The 18,455-nt window shown below is 48.9% G+C and overlaps 2 protein-coding genes across 9 annotated transcripts in view; both read left to right on the forward strand.

The window, feature by feature from the left end:
- The first annotated feature begins 3,403 nt into the window (after window positions 1–3,403).
- On the forward strand, window positions 3,404–6,994 carry xrcc2 (X-ray repair complementing 2). The gene is made up of 6 exons (XM_085417684.1): window positions 3,404–4,452; window positions 5,176–5,257; window positions 5,345–5,380; window positions 5,462–5,611; window positions 5,723–5,984; window positions 6,343–6,994. Exons 1-6 carry the CDS (start codon window positions 4,432–4,434, stop codon window positions 6,674–6,676), a joined length of 885 nt encoding a protein of 294 aa, XP_085273810.1. The 5' UTR covers window positions 3,404–4,431; the 3' UTR covers window positions 6,677–6,994.
- Window positions 6,995–7,265: 271 nt separating this feature from the next.
- The window catches only part of kmt2ca (lysine (K)-specific methyltransferase 2Ca), a 50,010-nt gene continuing 38,820 nt past the window's right edge, over window positions 7,266–18,455 (forward strand). For 7 of the 8 annotated variants that reach the window (XM_085417594.1, XM_085417596.1, XM_085417600.1 and 4 more), the window contains exons 1-12: window positions 7,267–7,896; window positions 11,208–11,438; window positions 12,768–12,847; window positions 15,712–16,249; window positions 16,455–16,634; window positions 16,753–16,775; window positions 16,860–16,943; window positions 17,034–17,143; window positions 17,327–17,477; window positions 17,547–17,721; window positions 17,828–17,942; window positions 18,030–18,193. In XM_085417594.1, coding sequence (XP_085273720.1) covers window positions 11,209–11,438; window positions 12,768–12,847; window positions 15,712–16,249; window positions 16,455–16,634; window positions 16,753–16,775; window positions 16,860–16,943; window positions 17,034–17,143; window positions 17,327–17,477; window positions 17,547–17,721; window positions 17,828–17,942; window positions 18,030–18,193 — 1,850 coding nt within the window. In that variant the 5' untranslated portion in view covers window positions 7,267–7,896; window position 11,208. Of the gene's footprint in view, window positions 7,897–11,207; window positions 11,439–12,767; window positions 12,848–15,711; window positions 16,250–16,454; window positions 16,635–16,752; window positions 16,776–16,859; window positions 16,944–17,033; window positions 17,144–17,326; window positions 17,478–17,546; window positions 17,722–17,827; window positions 17,943–18,029; window positions 18,194–18,455 lie in introns of all 8 variants that reach the window. The other variant, XM_085417597.1, reaches the window with a different exon arrangement.

Raw genomic sequence — 18,455 nt, forward strand, 5'->3', positions numbered from 1 at the left:
CGATTGTCCAATCAGCAGCCTCCCTGGTAACACCTTTGTGTCTGTGATTATAAACTAGACTGATGCTGCTGTTCAGGAGTCTCCTCCACTTTCACTGCTAGCTCGCCTCATCTGTTAGTGTCACTGACCTCTGACTGCCCGCCTCAGTAACGTGACCTCTGACCTCTCGTCTTCCTCACTAGTTCAGCCCCATTTGGCGCCTCAGTGATCACTCACATGCTGCCGTTAGCTTCACACAGGTGAAGCACACCTTCAGTTTGTGACGGGCAGCCAATTAGACAGACGCTGGCTCAAAGGGGGAGGGGCTGCACATCTTGTTAAAGTCAGAGGGCTGCAGCTCGAGTCATTCTGCTGCGCAGTGTTATAAACATTACGGTAATGCTCCAGCTGCGGTCTTTATGGGAGAAGGGTCTGGCTGCAGCCACTGGGAGCGCCATATTGGGACCTCCACAGTAACCGGAAACACGTGACCTCCACAGTAGCACTGCACGGATCATCGACTGTGGAAACCTTGCAAGTGGATCATAAAGGTTGGCACAGAGTCCTTCATGTATAAATTTGCCGTTAATAATTATATAATTTTAGAAATCATCTAGTTTGCTTACACTGATTACGTTGGCACTTTGTTAGCGTTACAACAACGGTCAGACCCCCGAGGTATCTAAACTTTAGTAAGACTGCACTTTTGACACCTCTGGTTAGCATTTAGTGGTCAGTTTCAAACGTATTTGATTTTTGCTTCTTATTGAACTACTTTTCACGATCTGTAACATCAATGCACATTGTTCCATTTACTGCGTATTGCACTTTGTTCACGTCTTTCATTCCACCTGCATCAACGCTGTAAAGTTTGTCACAAAGAGATTTATACATTTATAAATACTACTATTCTCTATTCCATTCTGTTCTGCTTTTTTATTGCCCAGATTTTTGTTAGCGTTTGTTAAATTGTCTGTTATATGTCAATAGATACGTATGTCACAAATAAAAGTGTCTGGTAAATTATGTTTTTGTAAAGAATTTTCTCCCCAAATCTCTAACATGCTAACTGTAACATGTTATTTCTGCTAAAACCTGAACTTAAAGGTGTATATGGTGTTTATCTGTTTCTCTCTGTTTTAGATGCACATATCAAATTGGAATTCTGCCTCCAAGCCAGAATTGCAGGAGTGCACCACGTGTTGGCTGTTTCACTGCCCTCTGTGCCCCACTCTCAGCCCTGCTGTCAGGGCAAAGATTGAGGAGCAAATAAATGGACACATTAAAAATGCTTTGCCTTTCAAAGGTATGTTGGTATTAAATAAACCTCATAGTTAAAGTTATAAATATGCACTTCTTTTCAGCACCTCTGCAGTGTCTTTGTTGACTTAAAAGCTGCTTTTCACATTGTACAGTTCAGTGCATTCATCAGCTAGAAAAAAGTGTTTTCATTAAATATTTTTTCCTGTTCACCACATTTCCTGACAGCTCTTGTGATCCACAACATTTTGCTTTCATTATTGAGGATGGCTTGGGTATTTTTGTTCATATGTACAATCTGATTGTTAGATAAACTGATTGCATTCTGTACAACTGCATTTAAATTACATATTGTTTTTGTTTTTTTTTCTCTCTTACAGACAGAATGATATGCCGGTGCACTTTCACTGCCCTGTCTGCAACATGACAGTCATACAGCGTGGGGATATGGCAAGGCAATTATTGTCATGTCAGCATTCAGGACTGCTCCCCACGAAACTCTCCGTGGAGCCCCGCCTCCCTCCCGCTGCACTCTCCGTGGAGCCCCGCCCCTCTCCCGCTGCACTCTCCGTGGAGCCCCCCCCCTCTCCCGCTGCACTCTCCGTGGAGCCCCGCTGCACTCTCCGTGGAGCCCCGCCCCTCTCCCGCTGCACTCTCCGTGGAGCCCCGCCCCTCTCCCGCTGCACTCTCCGTGGAGCCCCGCCTCTCTCCCACTCAACTCTCCGTGGAGCCCCATCTCCCTCTCGATGTCTCGTCTCCAGCATCTAAACCATTTCCTGAATCTTCAGTAGAACATTCATGTGCTCGTCCCTCTGTGCTAAATGAAACTGCGGCTTGTGGAAAGTCCATGAAAATGAAACGCCCTCACTCTGGTCTTACTCTTCTTACAAAAAAACTTCAAGACTCACATGATGAGGAGGCATTCAAACAGGTCAACAGATGTTTGCCTGGCCTGTCATCTGCAGTGTTTGTGTAGAGGGACTTCCTCCTCTTTGTTTCTCAGTTTGCAGAGGACATGGAGCTCTTTTTAAAAGCATGTGCTGACGAGCAGAGACTACAGGTCAATGTGATGTTTGACACTTGATGGACAGATGAAGGCACTGGCTGTTTGTTTGTGGTTTTTATGTGCTGTTTGTTTTTCAGTGTACAGAATTCCAGTTAAGCTTATTATAAAATGTTGTTCACTTGTTTCCATACTTATAGTAAAAATTTTAGTGTAAATGTAACAGCATTGTTTATACTTGTAACTTCAAAGTAAAAAGGTTACAGTTGCTATTAACATTTATGTTTTATCCTGTAATCAATAATATTTTTATACATTTTACGTATAACCCTCTGGGCTCTGTGCTGACTACTACACTGCAGTGGACCAAAAGAATGACACAGGTTTGATCTTAAGGGTCTAATAGTTGTGTGTTGTGCATGACATTGCAACGCAAACATGTATTTGCAAGACAGACTGGAATAAATTATGACGCATCAAATATTACACAGGCTGCAGAGAATTTTTGTTGATACAGACTGTTGAGCTTTGAGTGTCACAGTCAAACTTTGCTTTGAAGCACCTGCTAAAAACACTTTGACTCTTGTAGAGTAAAATATGATTATAGTAAAAAAATCAAAGCTGCAGCACATACAGCAACAAAAACTGTTAGTAAATGTGTCCTGGAGTTTATGCAGGTGCAGAAAGTGCTGCTGCTGTAAGTCAGCCTAACAGCTTCTAGATCACTTATTTTTCTGGAAAGATGGTAAGAAGGGCATCACTGCTCATCTCTACAATCTCCCAGATCTTGGAATACAAGCCTTTGTCCCATGAAAATCACTTCACAGTAGTAGGAGACCTCTAAACCTACAAATGAAGAGTGATCCTGGAAGAAAAAGGGCCCACACTATAGTGACCTCAACAATTGCAAGACAGCTTTGTCCCCGATGCTTATATGAAAAAAATAAATAAATACGAAGATTTATGAAACCATTAGGACTTTATTACTGTTTTATCTGAAAAGTTACTGGTAATATATGACCTAACTGGCATTTAAAGTGTAAAAAAAAAAAGAATATAGATAAAATTTTGGTTTTTTGAAGAAAAGGACTGGAGCTAATTTAAAGAGTCAAGTCGGTAAAAGTAGATCAATGTTTTAATAAATATACATTTTACAGCATTTTGTAAAAAAAAAAAAAACACACACAAAAGTTGCCATTTTTGGCAACGAACAAGGTGAGAGAGTTTTATAGTTTTTGCTCTCCTTGAACAAAAATAATAGTGCTCAATAATGTTGATGTTAATCAATTAAATGTCCCAGACTCTACTATTAATAATATAGTGGTCCCTCGTTTATCGCAGGAGTTACGTTCTAAAAATAACCCGCGGTAGGTGAAATCCGCGAAGTTATATTTACAAAAACTGTGGTATTTCGTAAATATAATAAACGCGAATTCAGCTGTGTAATTTTATTAGCAGTGTCCTCTTGAAATGCGCCAACAACATTGAGAGTAACATCCTCCTCTCTGCCCCTTAATGCTCTCTGGGCGCTATGGTAACGCGTAAATAATCCTTTCAAAATAAGACACAACTACAACACGGGAAGACACCCAGGGAAACCGAGGAAAACCCTGAAAACCATACATTTCACACCCGAGGCTCAACTCTCGCGTTGACAAAACATAACTTTCAATACTTGAAATGTGCAATTCACTTGTATTTTTATTTTTATTCCTATTTATTCTATTTATCCCCTTCGTATATTTTATTTATATTGTCTCTGTATTTATATATATATGTGTGTGTGTATAACTCTGTAACTTCTGTCGGTGCTGTGCTTTTTTGGAAATCGAATTTCCCAGAGGAACCCACCCGAGGGATTAATAAAGTTCTATCTAATCTAATCTAATCTAATCTAATCTAACACATGGACACTTTTGGCCACAAACGAGCTGAAGGGATGGTGATTTTTTTAAATAAACCCAGAGTGTTAAAACACTTAGAACCAAATTTATTTTTCAGCAGCATCAATAGTAACAAAAACACAATTTAGTTTTCCCTGTCAAAGTCGATTTAACTGAAGTTACGTGTTTCCGGCTACTGTGGAGATCACGTGTTTCCGGTTGCTGTGGCGGTCGCAATATGGCGGAAACCGGAAGTCAGTTCAAAACAGCCGTGGCGGGTCCCGAAGGAGAAGGAGCTCTGCTGAGATGAGCGAGAGCGGCGCTCAGGTGAGAAACCGAAGCCCGTGTTTGCCTGTGTGTCACGTGACCGCGCTGTTAGCGAGATGAGAGCGCTGTTAGCACCGCGTGACGGTAACTGTCAGAGGGTGTGTGTCTGCTTACAAGCGATGTAGGAAGAAAACAGACAGTTACCTGTTCGAGTTTGGTACAGGTGTGTTGCTGTGACCTTCACTGAGCAGAGCTCTGCACAGCTGGAGATGCTGCCGGAAACTCAAAACACGTGTTTAGTTTGTAGTGTGGTACAGTCTACGTGCTGCAGCAGTGTGTAATGATCTGTACAGTGTATATCCTGGAGCAGTGTGTCATATGGCAGAGTGTATATCCTGGAGCAGAGTGTAATATGGCAGAGTGTATATCCTGGAGCAGAGTGTAATATGGCAGAGTGTATATCCTGGAGCAGAGTGTAATATGGCAGAGTGTATATCCTGGAGCAGAGTGTATATCCTGGAGCAGTGTGTCATATGGCAGAGTGTATATCCTGGAGCAGAGTGTATATCCTGGAGCAGTGTGTCATATGGCAGAGTGTATATCCTGGAGCAGTGTGTCATATGGCAGAGTGTATATCCTGGAGCAGAGTGTATATCCTGGAGCAGTGTGTCATATGGCAGAGTGTATATCCTGGAGCAGAGTGTATATCCTGGAGCAGAGTGTATATCCTGGAGCAGAGTGTATATCCTGGAGCAGAGTGTAACGGTGTGTGCGTCTTGTCAGCTGTTAGCTCGTCTGGAGGCACGGCGCTGCCTTAAGGATATTGAGCCTCGTCTGTTTCCGGAAGACCGAGGACCCGACCAAGGTGACTGGCCACGCCCACCCACTCACAGCTGACACATGCTGTCAGTCAGGTGACTGTCTCACTGTATGTGTTGTTTCTTGCTCTCAGGTGCGGTGGTGGAGCTGTTTGGGCTGGAGGGCACAGGTGAGTTCACGATGCAGGAAGTGCCTCCACCTTTAACCTGGATGTAAACTGTGTGTGTGTGTGTGTGTGTGTGTTGCTCAGGTAAGACGGAGCTGTTGTATCACCTGCTGTGCCGCTGCGTGCTGCCGGAGGCAGCTGGGGGTCTGGAGGTGGATGTGGTGTTTGTGGACACCGACTACAGCCTAGACATGTTACACCTGGTCAGCATCCTGGACAGCAAACTGAGCGCAGGTATATGCACGCACACACACACACACACACACACACACACACACACACACACACACACACACACAAACAAACAGGAAGTTACACACTAACCCTTTCTCTCCGGGTCCTTAGCGCTGTTGGCCGGAGCAGACGAGGCGGCGCTGCGCTCATGTCTGTCCCGCCTCCTGTTTGTTCACTGCTACTCCTCCTCACAGCTCCTCCTCACCCTCCACTTCCTGGAGACCACCTTGTCATCACGGCCCGCCCTGGCGCTCATCCTCATAGACAGCATTTCCGCGTTTTATTGGGTGGATCGCTGCGAGGGTGGGGCCAGCTACACCAAACAGGAGGAGAAGCTCAGTAGGTGTGCGGAGCTGCTGGGACGCCTGCTCAGGTGGGTGGAGTTAGACTGATTCAGGCTGCTCGCAGGTCATGCGTTACAGTGCGCTGCGTGACATCACCACCACTCTGAAGGCTTCCGCTGAGCTCTGATATGATCACGGTCATGTGCGCAGCTTTTCTCTTTCAGGTACAAACACATGTGCAGAGTGCCCCCTGGTGGTCAAACTGCAGTGTCAGCACCGTAGGTCAGGGTGTTGGCTGGTCAATCGCTCACGCTCTGACGAGTGTTTGTGTAAAATGTTGGTTTGTTCGTGTTTTGCTGGGTCAAATACCTGAGTGGAGCCTGTGGTGGTTCTGTTCTGGACTGTGGCTCACTAATTTTCTGATTTTTGACTCCTCCTACTCCACAGGGATTACAGAATTACTGTCTTCGCCACCTGTCACGCCATCAGGAGGCCCGGCGTCCCCTCCTCCTCCTCAGACTCCGAGCGGTCGTACCTCTGCCGCTCCTGGCAGAGGCTGGTGACCCACCGGCTGCTGTGCTCCAGGCAGGAGCCAGGAAACAACATGGCTGCCGAAGGAGGACACGACCAGGAGCAGAGGAGACAGCAGATCTTCACCGTCCACTGCACCACCTTCTCTTCGAGGGTCAAGGTCTCCTGGAGCAGCTCCTTCTGTGTGACGGAGGCAGGAGTGGAGTTCCTGTCGGCGTCCGAGGAGAACAAATGTGCTGCACGTCAGTAACTCAGACTCTGGTCCAATCATGGATCAGGGAGATGTCCGTCATCTGGCTGAGGGACCAATCACATTTGAGCCCTTGCCGCAGACACGCCCCTCACAGCACAGACTGTTTACTTCATCTGCGTGTTTTTCTGTGTGATGTGATTCTGTGCTCTGACTGCTGCTCGGCCCACAGTGGAAACAGGAGCAGACTGTAATGAGCTGCACAGGTGGGACTGTACAGGGAAAGTGGAGGGGGTGGGGTCAGGATGAGGTCATTGTTAGGGGCCAAAGGGTCAGCATTAGTGTTTGTGTTCAATAAACTGGACATGTATGTTGTGACCTGTGTGTTTGTTTCCACTCAGACCCATCAGCAGATTGTAGATTAATTAATAATAACTGAGGTGGGTGTGGCGTCAGCTCCAGGTGCTGCAGGTATACTGGTACTGTGGGCGGAGCTTATTCTCTCTTGTCTGACATACATAATACATGAAACGACGATCATAACCATCAGTGTTATCCAAGACAGACACGCCCACCACGTCAGCATCCCTGTGATGAGGGTGATGACGTCACTGTCACGGACAGTTTGGCTCTTTTAAACTTTAGTGGCTAATAACCGGAACCTCTTACTGCAGGCGTGGCGCTCTCGGGTCGACACTAACCTGACCCTTGACCCCGACCCTCTGCTCCGTGCTCGGGCACGTGCCTGGCGCGGTCCGGATCCTCGCGCTCCGCTCCGGGACTTCCAGGTCTGCTGACAGAGCCGCTTCACCAGAGCAGTCCTCCAACTGATCCCTCCGCGGGGTCAGACACACTTTTTACACAACACAAACAAATATTCCCGGTGCCCGCGTGGAGGCTTGCACACCGGCACTTTTCACAGGCCGATCCTCGGTACACGCCGCCCGTGTCTGGGTCTGACGGGAGCGTGCGGCCCGGCGAGGCGGGACGTGTTTTGCGGGACCTACTTCCTCTGCTGGCACTGACAGGCGGTGGTTCGGTTGCTCCCAAACATGGCCTCCGTGACGGAGCGACCGCTTCAACTTTAATTTTTCGCCAGTTTTCGGAGTAAAAACCGCGCTTTTCCCTCCGTGCTCCGCCGGGAATGTTCCGCCGGAGACCCGGCCGTGCCAGGCGTGTCAAACGGAGGCTGAGGTTGGCAGAAGTTCGCTGCTGGCTTTGAAGTCGTCGCTCTAAGTTGGCTGAAAGCTGGAGAGGAAAAAGAGAATTGCATCGAATCAGTAAGGACGCTTCTTCCCTATTCTCTCGACACTCCCGCGGCTCGCTAAACGTCCCGCTTCCTGCCGCCCATCCCGACCCGCCACTAGCGCGCCGCGGACCGGGCTGCTAACAGCTAGCCTGCACGCTAACGCTAACAGAGAAGTGATCAGTCAACTGGGCGGTCCGAGCGAGCTAACGGCTAAGCGCTAGCCGCTCCGGGCCGGAGGAAAGCCTTTAAACAGCGAGTTAGAACCACCGAACGGCTCCCGGTACCCTCACCGAGGCCGCACCGAGCGTGTGGGGCTGTGAGCGGGCTCACAGGCGGCAGTACCGGGCTCCACGGCCGCTGTGACAGGCGAGCTTATTAGCATGCTAACCAGCAGGTTACCCACACACAGCCACCCAGCGAGGCTCACCTGAGACCTTAACCTCACCAGACACAACACTGAGCTCACCTGGTGTCCAGCGGCACACCTGGGCAGGTACACGCACAGCAGCTAGAAAAGTGAAAAACACACCAAAATATGCACTAGGTCCGTTTAATCAGCACACTGTAAACACTGTGCACCTGTGCAGGTGAGTACTCTGACCAGCTGACACCAGAGAGCTGCACCTCATCGGTCTCGGGGTATACAGCTGGATTACATTAAGCTGGCACACAGAGCAGAGGGATAATACCTACACAGGCAACAGCAGCGCTCACCTGTACCTGTTCCATCCGAGAGTCAACCCTAATCTGGTTCCAATAATCCCACAGGTGCTGATCGAGTCAATCAGATCATCTGCTGGTTAGTTTTCACTGATTGATTGATCCGTTTGTCTGTAAACAGTCAGAATATGGAGACAGGCGTAGTTTACAGTCTAAGGTGAAGGTGCACTGCAGCTGTTGGTGGCGTGGATCAAAGATGAGACCAGCATCCACAAACACCAGATATTCTCCTTAAACTTCAAACATGCCACATGTCTCTTGCGCTTGATGGTGAATTCACCTGGACATAGATGGTTGCCCGCCCACACAGCTAATCAGCCAGTGGGATTAAAGATGAGCTCGTGTTTTTGTTTACTTCCTGTGCCTGAACTAAACGGCGCCGTAAAGCCATGTTTCCGTGCCGTGTTTGCTGCAGCTCCTCCTCAGCTGCTTTTCTGCCATGTTTGCCGAGCTGAAGGGACCCCGCCGCCCGTCGGACAGGAAGCGTGGACGTTAGAGGTTAATCGTGTTTTAATGTCAGCTGTGATTTTGTGGAGATGATCACTGTGTTTGTTCCTCAGCAGAAGCTCATATGCACTCGCTGTTTAGTTCAGCTCGAGCCAGCTGGGCTCTTCCCACCCCTGATTGGACGTTTGGAGGGCATGTGATCACAGGTCATTGAGCGGAACAGAAGCTCACAGAAATGAAGGTTCAAACCTTTCAGTGAGCACCTGTGCGGCTGTTGGCTTTGAGTCTCTGCAGCTTGCATGCGGCAACGCTAACCGAGGCTGATTTGTCTCCGTGAGGGGGCAGGACCCTGAGGATCAGTAACCTGGGTTCCGGTTGCTGATTGGTTGGTTGCGATGAGGCTGGTCTGGGCCTGCTGTCCTCTGCGTGTCCCCGTTTGTCCTTCCAGGTTTAATAAAGTTCAGGTGACCACGGTAAATAATCCAAATTAGGTCAGTGAGTAAAATAATCCCGGTTATGGTTTGCGCCATCGTTGAGCCGCAGCGGCGTCAGACTGAAACCAGGTCTGGTTAGTGGGGTTTCCTGCAATGAGACACGGTGGTGCTGGCCTCCACCCGACAGCGGCAGAGCTGAGTGTACCTCCTCAGAATAAAAACATTTTTAATGATCGTCGAGTAAAAACAACAAAATGTCCCACGGGAGCATCTCAGATGGCAGCACCTCTCTCAGGGTCCTTTACCAACGCAGGATGCTGTGACACTGATCAACAGGCAGACAGGGTCAAAGGTCGCTCAGCTTCATGTTGCACGAGTGGCTGGATGAGCTGCTGTGAGGTGGCGGCGGCTTCGTTCTGGTCCAGGCGGGTGCATCAGTTTTTGTTTCTGTTCACGCTCAGAGAGACACAACGTAGTCGCACCTCTGGCAGCTCACAGGAAGTGGTTTATACGGGACCGTGTGGCGCCTGGCAGAGGTTCAGCGCGGCCGGTGTCACTGAGGAAGCTTTTCTTGTCAGTAACAGTCGCCCCTCGGCCCGCCTTTTGGGCGCTTTAACCTCACCTGCTGCTTCAAACACCACTTACACCTGCCGTTCTGACTTTAGGGTGAGCTGAGCGGCACTACGTGGGCCGCTTACATCCGTGTGTGATGATGGCGCCATAGCTGTTAATGGGCAGAGAAACAGACGGGAGAGTGTGGCGGCGAGGGCGTGTGGCGGCGGCCGTGTGAATCACAAGCTCGAGGTTTAAACTGAGCGTGTCTGCGTGTGGAGGGTTTGCAGTCATGTGACCATCAGCGCTGCAGGGTTAGCTTACCGAGGCCCAGACACCGGTCGCTATGGAAACGCTATGGAAAACTCTGTGTTCCTGATTGGTTCTTGAGAACTTCCTTACGACAGGTTGTGGGAGGGTCTGTAGCTCGCTGTGCACCGTGCTGGTATTGGTTAGCTCCTCCCATCGTTGTTCACGTCCTCCTCGTTCTGTAGGAGGCTCTGCGAACAGTCTGACCTTTGACCTCTGAGGTGTGTTAATGCAGCACACCTGAGCGTCACCTGATCCTCAAGTTTGGTCGCGCAGCGTTTAGGAGCTGCTGAATCGTCCTCGTGGCGTCTGTACTTCACCTGAGCTCAGAGGACGCACAGCGCGCCCTCTCTGTGTGACCTCACACACCGAGCTGCTGCTCTTCCTGGGGGAGTCCCTGCAGGTGTCCAACATCTGGCTGTGTGTGTCTGTGCGTTGTCGTGCCTGGAAGCTTTGAGTCCTTTACATCAGCTTTGTAAACTTTGAGGTGTGACTTGTTCTCGTGTGAAATAGCAGGTCAGCTGTGGAGCGTTCACGTGAGGAAACTCGTTTTATGCATCGGCTGCGCTCACGTGTGAACACACTGTACCACACACAGGTGACACACCTGATGGCTGTGCGGCTGTCCTGAGTTTATAGCGTCTGTGTTCCGCAGTTCACCGCCCAAACACCAAGGGGCGGTACAGTTTCTCTTCTCTTGTTTATTTGTTCTCTTCCAGCTTCCTGTTGCAAAAGTAACAGTAGAAGAGGAAGAAGGTGGCGGGCTGCAGTCAGGTTTCAGAGGGTTTGTGGGCGTGGCTTATGTGTAGTGTGGGTTTAAAGGGGAAGCATAAATCCCAGCTCCACCCTGTTCCTCACCTCTCTCTCTTTCTTTACCCAGAATGCCATCTGAGGCTCAGCCTCAGGAGCCTCGGGACAGAGGGCCACCCCCTCCCGTCACTCGGGCCGGCCGCAGCGCTCAGCTGGCCAAAGCCACTGCTTCTAGCCCCGCCCCTGAGAGGCGGCCCCGTGGGCGACCGAGGAAAGATGGGAGCAGCGGGCGCTCTGGACCTGCTGCCCCGCCTCCTCCTCCACCACCTCCTCCCCCTCCGCCCCCCAAATCAAGAAAGAAGTAAGTGTGTGTGTGTGATGTGAGTGTGTGCTCAGGTGTGCTCACCTGTTCCTGCAGCAGGTTGATCCGTGGTGCCTCCTCCAGCTGAACAACGTGGCTGCAGGTTAGCAGCTGCATGTTTGGTATTTCTGCATAAATGAAGCAGGTGAGTCAGAGGGGAGGATCCTGGAGTCAGAGCAGGGTCAGCACTGATGTTTTAGAGCTTCACGTTCCTGATCCAGCATGGTGCAGACCACCGCAGGCCACAATCGACACCTGTAAGAAGGCCGAGCAGCTCGGCAACAGCTCTGTGTGGTCCCACGAGGCTAACGCCACCTGCAGCACGGCGATGATGTAAAAGTACGACATTAACTGTGTTTAGAAACCACCGCGCTCCATTTTCACTTCAGAGTAACTGAGTAACAGCCTCCTTATTTTAGGACAGAGAAGCACATCTGAGGTCTGGAGTTTGAGTCAGAGGGTCAGAAATGTGTGGAAGCTAGCAGCGCGATCGCCCTGAGGTGGACCCAGAATCATCCAGCAGGGCGAGCCTGGACCTGATCCACACTCAGTGCAGGGGAAGTGATGCTGGAGGTCCTGAAACTTTGACTGTGTGTGTTTGCTGCTTAGATTCAGTCTGTGGAGGGAAGAGTCCTCACAGAGACAAATATACAGGTGTGTGTGTTGGAGAGGAAGTAGGAAGTTGCATGCTGGGTAACGAGGGAGTCTGACAGGGGGCACGTGCTGGCTCCTGGTTTTACCTCCTGCCACACACACAGATCTCTGTTGTGATGTCATCATGTTTACCTGATTCAGGTGTTTCCTGATGCTCATTAGCCAACTGCTTAGAACGAATACACACACACGTTTGTAATTCTGTCTTTGTGAGGACCCTCACCGCCACAGGCTGATCGGGCCTCTGCGGTTAAAGCACTCGTGAGTCTGAGCTGTGACCTGCTGGGCTACACGTGCGTTTCATCAGGACCTTCAGGCAGCTGTCTGAGGAGCCAACGCCGTCCTTGTTTCTGTGGGCGGAGTCAAACAGCTGTGAGAAAGCAGCGTCGGGTGCTAACTGTTGTTTTCCTGATTTCATTGACATTTTCTTTTTTCTTTTTTATTTTTTGATGCTCGTTTCAGTCGGGTGATGATGTAACGCAGCAGCTGATCTCCTCCTGCTGTAACACACAAGTCAGGCATGGCGCTCACATCGAAGGGATCCAGATGTGCTGCAATGGCTTCAATGGGGACACAGCTGGAGGAGGATCCAGAGGGTTAATGCTGTTCCTTCACTGTGTTAACCTCTAACTGCTCTGTGTGTGTGTGTGTGTGTGTGTGTGTGCGTGCACGCAGGGGGCGGAGCCGAGGACGAGCTCAGGTAGAGGATGAAGAGAGCATGGATGCCACAGAGACGAAGCCCCTCCAGAAGACAGGTGTGTAGAACCAGCTGGATGTCTGTGTTTGAGGCTACGAGGTCTGAGTGTTGGAGGCTACATCAACACGTACACGGCTATTTCTGAAAACTGAGATTCTCCGTTTTTAAAAGAATCCTGTCCACATGTAACCGCCAAAAACGCAGTCAAATGTTGTCAAGAACATGCCAAATCCTAGCCGTGTACAAATGTTGGCCAATCAGAAGTCTCGAAGCCTGGGAGGGAAAGAGGAAACGGGTTTCAAGGACTTCTGGAAAGTTTTTGTTTTTCTCGAAAGGCAGCTAATTTTGTTTCAAATGTGAATATCCAAAAACAGTAGGGGTGGGGGAAAAAATCGATACTGTGTGGTATCGTGATATTTTGTTTGCTAATAATGTATCAATACAGGGACGGCAGAAATCGATATTTTGTTACAAAAAAAGTTTTTGTGGACTGGAACTCTGACTTCAGAGCATGTTGATCCTTTTTCTGAGCAAGAGTCCTGACACTGTCCAAATGTGTTTAACTGTTTTTTTGGCAGCAATAAACATGACAGTTTACTTATTTTAATTTATGTTTTATTTTAATTAAGTTTAAAACTTTTTTATTTAATGTAAAATTATATTTTGTTTTAATTTACTTTCAAATTCTTCAGTTGCTGAATGGGCTGCATAGTTTTCATATTGCATAGTTCAGAATAGCTGTAATTGTACCTAGAGATGGCACGAAACCACTTTTTTATGTCCGATACCGATATCATAAATTTGGATATCTGCCGATACCGATATGAATCCGATATAGTGTTTTTTAATCAACAAAACTGTTTTTTAAATATCTTGCTGCATTTTGTATAAGTTCATACTCAAGTTTAAAACAACAACTACACTAAAGCTATTCTGTTATACCTGTATGCAAAAAAAATATTTCATAGTTCAGCAATACTGATCAATCTAATAAACTTAAACCTGCACCATCCTCTCTATTCTGGTATTTTAAAGAGTACTTAGCATAAATATTAAGCAACCTAACTAATAGGGTTCCAACTCCCAGCAACAACAAAAATAAATAAATAAAAAATAGGGAACCACCCCTCACGCTCCACCTCATGATGCTTAATCGACGTAATCAACCTTAATTTGATGCAGTGTGAAAAAAAATGCACAGAAATCAATTATTTTTCAAGAAATATTAAATAGATTCAACATCTTTCTTCAGCAAAATTGCAGACTGCACAGATGGTACCTTCCCAAAGGAAAAAGTACTATAGCTTACTAGGGTATATATATTAGACTTAATAGTTACTATATACAGTAATTGACTTCTATTCATTTTGCATCAAATTAAAACTTTGGGTGTCAGATAATTATTTATTAAAAGCTCGACATTTTAAATGAGAATAAGAAAGAAAAGTATGTCTTTGTGCCCCCTTTTCCCTGTTCATGCCCTATCGGCCCCCCTGGCTAAACTTTGCTAGATCCGCCCCTGCACAGTTACCAGCGTCAGCTACGTAGAAAAAGATCCTGGTGTAGAAAGTAATATTAAATAAATTCTAACAACAGCTGATCAAGCTTAAACGTGCTGCTGTTGTTCAGCCGCTGGTTTCCTCTTTCTGGTGCAAAGTGGGCCAAAAACAAACAAGACAGACGATCAGCTGATCGTTAAGCAGTTTCATGATTGAAGTAGCAGCAGGAGAGCGAGAGGCAGTCGTTTGTTAAGCTTAACGCAGGAATGCTTTACAAACATTCAGAGATGGACTTACACACTTGCTTTACTTCTCTCGGGGATAACTTTGTCGGAGATGAAATGCCGGGTTGCTAGCGAAGCTCCACATGCTATCCAGACCACCGACAGGTCCCGCATGCCACAGCCGCTCTATCACGTGATGCATACTGCTCCGACGTGCTAACGTTCTGAGGTGAGTTACGGCGTGTTGCAAGTTTTGTGAGGTGCTTTCGTGATATTTAATGGATCGGATTACATTTTTTATTTTTCTCCGATATCCGATCCAGTAATTTAGGTCAGTATCAGACCGATACCGATACGTAATATCGGATCGGTCCATCTCTAATTGTACCAGATGGTTGCATTCGGCTAAGTTGGACTAGACTGTAATACAAACCGTTCAGTTTGTCAACAATAAAACTGAAATGAGAGAAAGACTGAGTGTGAGACTTTGATATTAGATAAAATGAATATTGATAAAGTTTAACTTTATGTACAGAATCTGAATATCGCAAAATATTTTAAAAAATTGCAATAATATCGTATCGTGGGATGTATGGTGATTCCCACCTCTAAAAAACAGTATTTTAGCTGGTGTAGACTCACAACTCAGGATTGAACAGAAAGCACACATACGTTCTAATTTAAAACATTTAAATTTAATCAAAACCGATGTCAGGATTTGGGCTGAGAGAGCGTCTGTGTTGGGTGGAGTTCACTCTGACGCCTCTGTGTTTGTGTGAGTGTGTAAAAACTGCAGACAGTCAGATTAACAGCAGCGTTTTGTTTCTATCCACCGTTGTAGAAATTCGTCTCATGTAAACAATAACGTGGCGCACTGTATGACGTCAAAAAAGATGCAAACATTTGACGTTGCGTAAGTAATCTCTGTTTTCCTCGTCCACATGTAAACACAAAAACAGAGTTTTTAAAAAGTTTTCAGTGATCGAAAACGTCGTGTACGTGCAGACGTAGCCTGAACCTCACCTGCTCAGGTACGCCCACACGAGGGCATCTACACCTCCACCAGTGCTGTTCACCCGCTCTGACATAAAACATGGTGTCATGCTGGAGATTAAGAATGTGTGATGGTGCCTATGTTACCCACAATGCACCTCTTGTGTCCTGCATACGTTTGTGACTGTGTGTGTGCGTGTCCACAGAGGTGAAGGCTCAGACCACACGGCGGCAGCGCTCCACCTCCAGGAGAAAATCCAAAACAAGCTCTGAACCTGCCCAGGACGAGCCCAGTCCAGATCCTGATCCTGACCCGGATCCAGGACCGGTGCCCCCCGACCCTGAGCTGGCTCCCAGTGCTGAGGAGGGGGAGGTGGAGGACAGACTCCACTCAGAGGCTCCGCCCCTAGCCTCTAGCCCTCTTCTCCCCCCCTCCAGCCCTCCATCCCAATCCCATCATCTTGATCCTGTTCCTGATCCTGATCCTGTGGAGGAAGACCAGCCCAGTCCGAGTCACAGCCCCACCCCTATGGATGTGGACTGCAGCCTGGTTCCCATAGAAGTAGAGGAGGACGGGGCCGGCCCCGTGGAGCAGAGTCCGGCCGTCAGTCCCCGCTCCAGTCCTCCAGTGTCCCCCTGTCTGCGGTTGGAGGACGAGGACTCGCTGTCCCCGCTGTTCCAGCGGTCTCTGTCGGAGGACTCCGGGGGCTCGCCCACCCCCAGCCTGGGACACACCAAAAAAAGGTGAGTGCCTGTGGACCGCCCTGCACACCCACAACGGCACTCAGCAGGCAAACCGGGGAGGCTTTTGTTTTGAAAGTCTCCAGATTTAATGTCTCCAGTCAGATCTGACGTGACTTTGTGATGAACCTGATTGAAGCAGATAAATGTCCGTGTCATCTGTCAGGTGACGCCTCACCTCCTGAACGCATCGTTTTTTTCTCCCCAGGCTGAAGCAGTGTGCCTTCTGTTACCACGGCGACGAGCCTCCTCTGGGCCAGGGCCGGCTGGTGGTGTTCGGCCCGACGCCCGGCTACATCCCGCTCCACATCCTCAATCGCCGCGCCTCCTCTGACCGAGACAACGACTGCCACGACCACTGCTACCGCGGCAGCCAAGCCCCGGCCACGTAAGTGACATCACTTCCTCTTTCCCCTCTCCTTCCAGAGACACCACAGTCACGAGCTAACCATAGACCTGTGTGTGTGTGTGTGTGTGTGTGTGTGTGTGTGTGTGCGCGCGCGCAGGTGCTGCAGTCCAGAACAGTGTGGTGAGTACTCCCCGTTCACTGAAACAGTTCCAACCTGATCGCTGTTGTTGATGTTTGACTGTTCACTGTGTGCTGCTGTTTCAGAGTCTTCCTCAGAGTTCCTTAAGCAGCTTGGACCCATCGGCCTTCCTCATGACATCAACGTCCAATCACTGTTTGACCCCACAGGTACCTCCTCCTCCTCTTCCGCATCCTGTTCTGTGTGTGTGTTTGTGTGTGTGTGTGTGTTTTAAACCTCCTGTGTGTGTGCGTGTACAGGTCAGTGCTGTGCTCACCTGCAGTGTGCCACTTGGTCAGAGGGGGTGTGTCGAGGCGAGGGACAATCACTGCTCTACGTGGACAAAGCCATCGACACAGGAAGCACACAGGTGGGTTTTCACGGCGTCTGGTCAGTAGCCCCTCCTCCTTGTGTAGCTCAGGTAGATGAATACTGTGCATCAGCTGAAGCGCTCGGTTCCTGGGTCTGTGAGCCAGACTAAAATAAAATAGGAGAATACAAAGGTTTACCCACAGCTTCCTCCCTAAACCCCATCTATCTCTCACCTGTCCAGGTGTGCGCGTTCTGCCGGCAGCTCGGAGCTTCGCTGCGTTGTCAGGAGATGGACTGTGGGCGGTGCTACCACTTCCCCTGCGCTGCTGCTGCCGGAGCCCACCTGGACTGGAACCAGAGGCGCACACTGTGTACAAGGCACGCACATGCAGGTAAGAGGCGCCGACTGAAGAGGGTGTGAGGTTGTGATGTCATAACGTGACGTGATCATGTCTCCTCAGGGTCCTCGCCACCCTGTGCTCTGTGCTCTGGCGGCGGTGAGCTTGGCAGCCTGTTAATGTGCTGTTGTTGTGGTAACCGTTACCATGGCAGCTGCGTGGACCCCTCTGTGGCCCCCTCCCCTTTCTGCCGGGCCGGCTGGCAGTGTCCTCAGTGTCGCGTGTGTCAGAGCTGCAGGTAACACACATGCAGAGTTATTGACTGGGGTGAGCAGGTATTTGAAGATGGAGTAAAGAGGGCGTGTCCTCAGTGTGAACCTCCACCTGTGCTCTCTGTGTGTCAGGCTGCAAGGCGATGAAGCTGCGTTATTGGTGTGTCAGCGCTGCGATAAAGCCTACCACACACACTGTCTCACACCACCTCTGGATCACACGCCGAGCACCGGCTGGAGCTGCAAGGTGAGATAAACACACACGTACACACACTGCTGTGTGTTGAACTTTGGATGACCCTCACAAACCCCTCCCACCCCTCATCTTCTCCAGAACTGCAGAGTCTGCTGCCGCTGTGGTGTCAGGTCATCAGGCCAGTGGGCCAATCACCTGTTTCTGTGCGAGTCGTGTGACCCAGCATTGCCCTGCCTTCTCTGTGGCCACACCCCCGACCTCTACACACCACAGGAGTGCGTGACCTGTGTCTGCTGCTATAGGTACACAAGCACCATCTGTTTCACTGAGGCTGCTTCACAATAAAATCCCTGAACTGAAGAGAACTAACATGGCTTTTATTGTGAAAGAGGAATCCAGTGGTTCTCATATATGAACTTCAGTTACTTTTGTGCCCTCACTGCACAGCCTCTGTGGGCCTCTGTGGCGGGCTGTCCCAAAGGTTTAAAACCACTGGTGGTAGCTTTTATTAAAATATGCTTTTATTTTGACAGTGATGAAGAGAAAACAACAAAACTATTTTGT

The sequence above is a fragment of the Rhamphochromis longiceps genome, linkage group LG9 (assembly GCF_057381845.1).
Source record: "Rhamphochromis longiceps isolate RC_006_pf linkage group LG9, R_longiceps_female_GT1.1, whole genome shotgun sequence".
In the NCBI taxonomy this organism is placed as follows: Eukaryota; Metazoa; Chordata; class Actinopteri; order Cichliformes; family Cichlidae; genus Rhamphochromis; species Rhamphochromis longiceps.

Excerpts from the sequence above, each read along its gene's own strand:
- xrcc2 (XM_085417684.1), top strand. The coding sequence starts at position 4,432 with ATGAGCGAGAGCGGCGCTCAG. Across the intron at positions 5,258-5,344 it reads AGACCGAGGACCCGACCAAG|GTGCGGTGGTGGAGCTGTTT; the intron begins GTGACTGGCCAC and ends TCTTGCTCTCAG. Across the intron at positions 5,381-5,461 it reads GTTTGGGCTGGAGGGCACAG|GTAAGACGGAGCTGTTGTAT; the intron begins GTGAGTTCACGA and ends TGTGTTGCTCAG.